The 8,355-nt window shown below is 39.2% G+C and overlaps 1 protein-coding gene across 1 annotated transcript; it reads right to left on the minus strand.

Annotated features, from left to right (window-relative positions):
* Positions 1–1,954: 1,954 nt before the first annotated feature.
* Positions 1,955–2,881, minus strand: LOC114200536 (olfactory receptor 13H1-like). The gene has a single exon (XM_028092691.1). It carries the CDS (start codon positions 2,879–2,881, stop codon positions 1,955–1,957), a length of 927 nt encoding a protein of 308 aa, XP_027948492.1.
* Positions 2,882–8,355: the final 5,474 nt, after the last annotated feature.

The raw sequence follows: 8,355 nt of genomic DNA on the forward strand, positions 1-8,355 counted from the left end.
TATCTGGGGCTTAGGCCCAGATTTACTTCCGGAAAGTTTCATGATCCTGGGAAATTTATATACTGTTCACTGAGCCTCTGAACTCATCTAAAACTGAGAGATCAGTAGTAGATTGTTGTTTGCTAAAGCTTTTTCTTTTATTTTTAGAATTTCATTTTCAAATGAAATTGCACACAGAAAACTTCACTTCCATTGAGAGGTTCCAGGCACACAACTGAACCCATAGGACTGTGAGAACTAAAGTTTAAAAGCCAGGGCACCTGAGTGGCTCAGTTGGTTAAGCGCCTGCCTTAGGCTCAGGTCATGATCTCAGGGTCCTGGGATTGAGTCCCTCATTGGGCTCCTTGCTCAGTGGGGAATCTGCTTCTCCCTCTGCCCCTCCCCCAGCTCATGCTTTCTCTCTCTCTCCTTCTCTCTCTCAAAAATAAATAAATAAAAGATCTTTAAAAAAAGTTTAAAAGCCACTGCATTACATCTGATAACGAGGAATGGATTTTTATAAATGTGGTAAATTTGTGCAATGAAATACTCAACAATAAAAGGACCAAACTACTGATAGGAGCGACAATGTGGATGATTTCAAAAGCACGCTCAGTAAGAAAAGCCATACACAAAAGAGTACATACACATAGGATTCCAGTAACAGTCAATTCTAGAAAATTAAAACTAACATATAGTGAAAGAAATCAGATCAGTGGTTGGCAGGGTATGGGGTGGGGGAGGCGTAGCCTATGAAAGGGCACAAGGAAACTTTTGGAGATGATGGAATTGTGTGCTGATTCAGTGGACATCTGTCAAAATTCATAAAATTGCACACTGTAACTGGATAAAGTTTATTGTACATAAATTATATCACCATAAAGTTGATTAAAATCACTGCATTAAATAATCTCTAAGGTCTCTAGTGTGGGTACAGTGAATAGGATCTGAAATCAGCCAGACCTAGATTTAAATATCGGCTCTGCTCTTTCCTAGCGTTATGGCCATGGGCAAAATCACTTAATTTCTAAAAGTATCGGTGTCCTCATCTCTAATATGGGTTGATAATAGCACTATTTTGTTGAATTGTTGTGATAATTATATGTGACAACATATAGCTCAGTGTCTGGTATACAGTAAGTACTCAGTGAATGTTAGTTGCATTTATAATTCTATAATTCCAAATAATTTTCTAGACAATATTGACAAAGTTCAGAGGTTGTATATATGTGATCTAAATTCTAATTTTGATTCCACTACCAATTATGTATGATTTTATAGAAGTCTCAACTCCTTCTCTGGCCCTCTCTCTTCTCATTGTTAACGCAGGGGGATTATGGTGTCTTTCTTATCAATTTCATAGAATTACATTAGGAATATAAAATAAAATAACAGACTTGAAAGAAGTTTAGAAAAAGAGCAAGAAAAGGGGAAAACCACTCCACACAAATGTAGGAAATGGCTATGATGCAACTTTCTCATGATTCTGAGGTTAAACAGAGCAAGCCAATTGTGCTTTCACAACAGGGCTTGCCTCCAGTAAAGTTGTAAAGTTTCTGACGTTTGTCTTCTGGTCTTTTATTACACCATCCTTTGTCCTATTTTTCCAGTTCAGTTATGACTTGCCTTCTGCTAGTAGTCATAGGAGATTCTCTTGCTGCTTAGTTCTCTTCTGTGACCTAATGGGTGACCACTAACATGTTTCCTCTAATGGAAATTCAAGCCTTAGTAGGGGTAATATTTTAGGGTGGGAGCACTTCCCGAAGCTTCTCAAATGATAACCACCTGCTCTACCAAGGGTAAAGTCAGACCCTTTAAACAATTGTTTACCGTCAGTGAGGATGTAGCTGATGTCTTGAAACTAATAATGAATCATGGAACACTACATCAAAAACTAATTAAGTACTGTTTGGTGACTAACATAACATAATAAAATTTATATATATATAGATATAAGTTTAGAAACAAAGAAGGTTCATGTCCTTTTTGCCATAACTTTCCTCATTGCCCCTCTAACATCCTTGTTCCTCAGGCTATATATTAGGGGGTTCAGCATGGGTGTCAAAGCCCCATAAAACACTGAAATAAACTTGTTCTGGTCAGGGGATGACTTGGAATGAGGTTTCATATACATGGAGATGGTTGCCCCATAGAAGATTGTCACCACAGTCAAATGAGAGCCACAGGTGGAAAAGGCCTTGAGCCTACCTTGGGCTGAGCGAATCCTTAGCACAGTAGTGGCAATTTGGACATAGGAGAGAAGAACTAATCCAAAGGGTAGGAACAGGGTAAAGATACCTGTGGTGAGGATCATAAGCTCATTGAGGCTGGTATCAGAACAGGCCAGCTTAAGGAGGGAAAGAATCTCACAGACAAAATGGTTAATGATGTTAGCTTCACAGAAGTGAAGCTGCAGGGATAAGACAAGCATGGCAGTGAGCACAAGTGATGCCCCCCATGAGGTAGCAGCCAGCCAGACACACACTGGGCCATTCATGATCACGGAATAGCGCAGAGGATTGCTGATAGCAACCTTACGGTCATAGGCCATGACAGCCAGTAAGAGGCACTCTGCTGTGGCCAAGACCAACAAGACACTCATTTGGGTCAAACATTGTGGGTAAGAAAGGTAGGGATGAGTAGAGAAACAATGCACCAAGGCCTGGGGCATGGAAGCGGTTCCATAGCAAAGGTCTAAGAAAGACAGATTAGTAAGGAAGAAGTACATTGGAGTGTGGAGGTGGGGGTCAAAGTAGATAAGAAAGATGATAAGTCCATTCCCCAACAATGTGCTCAGGTAAGTTATCAGCACCAATGTGAAAAATGTGACTTTCCACTCAGGATAGTTAGAGATTCCAATAAGGAGAAACTCAAACACTGCTGTAGCATTATCTATGGCCATTCTTTCTATTTGCCACTATTCACTGGATGGGTGCCAATGCAGTTGCTTCATTTTACCTGTAAGAATGTGAATAAAGAGGGAGGGCTGGTGTGAGAAAGGTGGAAATAATTAGGACACACAGGATCCTTTTCAAAAGATAGGGGATACAAATGGGATATGTATAATGAGAACAGAGACAAAGCTAGAAGTTTACTCCTTCCCTAAGAAAATAGCAAATTCCTCATCCTTTTGAAAATGGTTATATGAAAAGTTCTCCATCCCTCTTCCACCAGATAACCTTCTTGGGTTATTTTTTTTTTCAAGTAAGAAGAGAGGAGAGGGAGGCCATCTTCCTGGTTCTCTTACTTGTTCACCATTTTCCAAAACTGAACTTCGGTCAACTTGTTACTAATCTCCAGAAAGAGGGTACCTTCTGATACTTTTAGCTAAAATATTGCTTATTCTTGTGTCTGTTGGTCACTCCTAAATTGTTCATGCCTCCATTTTCCCATTGCACTAGTATCTACCATGGTGCTTGGCATAGAGTGTTGCAAAGTACTTCTTTGATCTGAACTGATATTATGTAAATGGAGTATTTCATGGAATCCTTGAGGTCTGTGAAAACCTTCTGCTAATATCCCTGGTTGGATTTACATTGCCAGCTTCTCTTGTGTTTTTCGTGCTGTTGTCACTGAGCACCAGTTAAGAGTGTGAAAATCTAATGTGAGATTCTAAAAGTGTGGGTGGTAAGAAGAGGGCTTGAATGACCAGACTATCTGAAAAGGCTTTCTCTTTCCACCTTACTACTCTCTTTCCCTTTGGTTTATGCTTTTCTTGTAGCACATTCCAATATCTGAAATTATATTAATAATTCTATTACTTGTTTATTATTTGTCTCCCACTCAACTGTAAATTTACTGAGGACAGGGACCTTGTCTGCTTTATTTACTGGTGTACCTAGTACAGTGCCTGGGGCATCATAGGGACATGATAGATATTGAATGAATAAATAAATATATAAATAAATAATATCTGTTATTGTCCGGATATTATCCAGAATCTAACTACTCCTCTTGCCACCTGCACTGCTGTCCTTTATTCCAAATCATCACCATTATTCACTTGAATTTTGTCAGTAATTTCCTTATTGGCTTCCCTGTTTCTGGCCTTGCCCCCATTCAGTTCAAATAATTCAGTTAAATTGTTCAGTCATATCAGGTCACTTTTCCATTAAAAAATTTCAGTAGCTTCCCATTTTAACCTAATTGAATGCCAATCTCCTTATTATGACCTATCAGGCCCTACATGGTTTGCCTCCCAATTACTTCTCTGACCCCAGTTCCTATTACTCTTCCTTGTTCACTTTGCTCGTCACACTGGCCTCCTCATTGTTCCTTAAACATTCACAGCACATCCCGTTCTCAGAGACTTTGCTTTCTTAGATCTTGTTGCTCCATATATATGAAGCCCAGATCCTTGCATGTCTTATCATCTTACTTCCCTCAGGTCTTTACTCACAAGGAATCTTTTTAGTGAGTCCTTCTTTGACCAACCTGTCTAAAGGTTCATTTCTAACCCCTGACATTTTATACCCCCCTTTCCTACATTATTGTTCTCCTTAGAATCATTATTTCCAGCACATGGTATATTTTATCTATTAATTATGTTTGTTGATTGTCTCTTTAACTAGAATGTACCCTCAAGCTCAATGAAGTCAGGGAGTTTTGTCCATTTAGCTCACAACTGTATGCCCAAAACTTAGAATAGTGCCTAGTACATGGAAGGTGCTCAAGAATTACTTGATGAATGAACGTGTGAATGGAGCTCTTGGCCTGTTCCACATTGAAAGACAACCTCTCTTCTTTTATCTGCTTCTTCCCCCGACATTGCTGTCTATATACCAAAGACCCTTTAATCTTTATGTGCTTCTTCATGAAACTAACTCTTCCTTCTCTTTCTAATCCCTTCCTTGAAGTTTCTGCTACTCCCTGGCTATGTCTCTGGGTAAGTTCCTTCCCCTCACTGGCCTAAATTTGCATTTGCAATCCAGTTAGACTAAGTGATCTGTAACAGCCCATCTAGTTCTAACATGCTAGGATTCTCATTTTCCTCAGTAAAATGAAGACATTTTTCTCAGCTAAAATGAAGACAAAACAAAACAAACCTTAACACTCCCCACAACATGAGGAATCTACTGTATTTTCCTCCATTGTTGGAGAAGCATGTGGACTAGAGGAGTTTGATAAGGGATGGAATTTCTCTAACCATCTCTGAAATGGGAAACTCACTTATCCTTAAAAGTCTTTAGCAAAGAAGATTTCATAGCTCCCCCTCTTCCCTGTCCTGGCCTCCAAGAACCTATTCCTGTGTCTCATTCTCTATTTTGTCAGCCTCTCAGAAAGGCTAAGTACACAGGAATGATAAATCCATGGATATAAAAGCATATGCCACTTAGGAACTGGCAAACACATGCAAGGGGTGGGGAGGCTGATGACCTGTCCTCACAGGAGTGTCCTCAGAGCTTGAGAAACTTAACGCTGGTTCTGTCTTCATTTATTATGGGACCCTGGATAAAAGGGTTTCCCTTGGATTGCCTCTACCTTGCAAGTAAAAATTGAGATAATCATTTCCATAGTGGGAAAATGAAGAAAGATGAGAGTCACAATGAAGACTGTTACACTTTAAGTTAGTATAGTCATGCCCTAAATTTCCTTGAATGGTCTATATTTAATTCCCAATTATCTATACATGCACCATCCACAGTAGTAGGTCTAGAAAGATAATGGGCAGGCTACAGATGGAAGGATGAAATGGTTTTGTGTAGAAGTAGACAGCTGATTCTTATGCCATTTAAAGGTCTCTGTTGCTCCTAGAACTGTTTAAAACACATTGTTTTTGCTGTTAAATATTAAATATTGATAAATACATGTTTACTCTCTTTTATATGAATCTATCATTCCTAATGAGCTGCAGGGTGTATTCTGTTTCTCCAGTATTGAGGGAAGGTTTATAAGGAATTTATCCCTCAGTCTTCCCTAACCCAGTAGAATAAATTGATGAGTCATTTGACTAAAAATTGGTGATCAGTCTAGGGCCCTGGGAAGACTTGTTTTTAGATGGTGTTAAGCTAACTGATAGGTATTGGGATTGAACCCATGACCTTGCCTCCATTAATACTGTGTTTGGACCCATAGAACTTAAAATTGATGACAATTTCCTTCTCACACTTAAAGGCTACTCAGCCTCTTAATTGAGGGGGCTATTTTTCATTAGTCTGGGCCCTGCCCTCCAAAGACAATGTTGATTGTCTCATCCTAGAATTATCATTAAAAGATTCCTGGCAAACTGGACCCAGCATATTTCCCATCTTAGTCTTGTCACCTGCAATTATTTATACAGCTTAACTTTCCTTTCAACTAATGGCTGCCCCTTGACTTCCTGGAGTTTGCCTATGTCTCATAAATGGTTAGAGGGAAAAAAATGTTGAAGGAGAGGGAAGAAATTGGAGCTTTTTCTTGTTACTGACTCACCATTGGAGGTCCTTTTCAAGTACCAATAGTTGGAGTAGAATGAGATTGCCCAAAAGAATAATTTTCTACATTGTCATGTTTGGAACAGTGATGATCTTTCTGCAAACTTTCATGGTGGGATTTCAAAAGCTTCTCAAACTCTCAAATGCCTGGAAACCTCTGAAGAAAGAAGATTCTTTTGGATTAGGTCAAATTGCAACCGCCAAACACTTTGGTATACATGCAGCCCTTGGTAATGGTATCTAATTATATTATTTAATTTCTTAGGCAAACATTTATTTCACTGACATTGGACCCACATACATCCTTGTTCAGTCTCCCTCAGAACAGTTGTAACATAAGAAGGATTGAGGTCATCCGAATGTTTTGCATCAAGACCCTTAGGTTATTTCAGTTTTCAATCTGCTAGGTTAGACATCTTTCACCTCTTGGCAATACTTATCTATCTATTATCTTATTCTGATGAACTGGAACACAATTAAACCAAATTGCCAGTTTCTTTAAAAACATAATAAAAAATTAACGGAAAAAAATAAAAAAGAAAAAAGAAGGAAATGATAGCAAAACATGCTGCACCCAGGGCTTTAAACTTAATTGGATGACTTCCAGGAGATGTCCTGGGCTCTGTACGTACCATAGCCAGTTTCCTGCTCTTTCCCCACCACTTATTTTCAGTGCCAGAGAGTGAAAATATGCAACCTGAAGACTCCAGGGACTTGTGCATCCCTCTGTCAGCAAAAACATCTAATGACAATCACTTTACTCACTAACGCTGGAAAATAGACCCAGCCCGTTTCCAAAGCATCATACTGGAGTTGAAGCCCAAAAGCCTTTTGGTTACCCCTTACTTATCCAGAAAATATAACTACCAGAACCTGCCTTTCCTTGAACAGTTTCGTTTAGAAATTGCACCTCTTCTCCTCTTCTCTTCATCTAGGTTCAAAATTCATCGATCTATATGTTTATTTGGAAGCTGTCATCAGAGCTCTATCTCTGGGAGCATGCTTTGCTCTGAACTAAATCTATAAATCTACATCCTCAGCCTACTCATGATGTCTGGGGTCCAATTCTCTTCCAGATTCAATTCCGAATGCAAGGAGCAAGTTGATGAGCTGCTCAGTAACTTAAATAAGTTGAGGTTCCAAAGTGCTACCAGATCATTTATCTCACGCGTAGAGTTCAAAGTTTCTGAATTTCACCAGAAAGAAATAATTAACTTCTGAGAGCTTCAGGGACCTCATCCCAAATAGGCAATTAAATTTTGCCAAACCAGAGCTGTTTGAAAAAAATGTTGCATTTTGTGTAGGGAAAACAAATAAAGAAAAGAGAAAGGAGACTTTTGAGACCATGGGAGTATACCACTGCTGGGCTTTCCACAGAACTAAGAAATAATTCTTTTTTATTTTGGTCCATAGTCCCTTCACATTCTTTCTGTATTAAATTGGTGTCGTGACAGAGCCTGCAGCTGGTGGAGAAACGTCTACCAGGGGACAGCTGGGATAGAGAGTGCACAGCAGAGAGTACATGTGTTATTGATTCCCACGTTGAAATAGCCCTTATGTTTGCCTTTTCATTCCCACTTCCGCCACCTCAGCCTGCTCAAACAGCCTCCATAGACTCCTTTTTGCAACTATATTGAGTTTGTATGCCTTCATATAGCACGCAAGGTTAACTATGGCAGTCCCTCATCTATCATGTAACATTTACTTTTTTATTTACCTATTGATACGTTTATTCAACAAATATTTAATGAACACCCACCATGTGTCAGGCTATGTGCTTGGCATTGAGGAGACATGGTGCAAAAAATTGCCAGATATACTACTTACTTTCATGGAACTTACAGTCTGGTAGGGGAAACTGACATGGCCCAAACAAATGAGAATGTGTGTATGCACTGGTGGTAAGTGCTATGCAAACTATACAGTATATGTTATTGATTCCCACATTCACTTCTGTCTCCCA

Source organism: Eumetopias jubatus, unplaced genomic scaffold (genome assembly GCF_037043125.1).
Source record: "Eumetopias jubatus isolate StellerSeaLion01/CBP00866 unplaced genomic scaffold, mEumJub1_p1.0 scaffold_11, whole genome shotgun sequence".
NCBI classification, from domain to species: domain Eukaryota; kingdom Metazoa; phylum Chordata; class Mammalia; order Carnivora; family Otariidae; genus Eumetopias; species Eumetopias jubatus.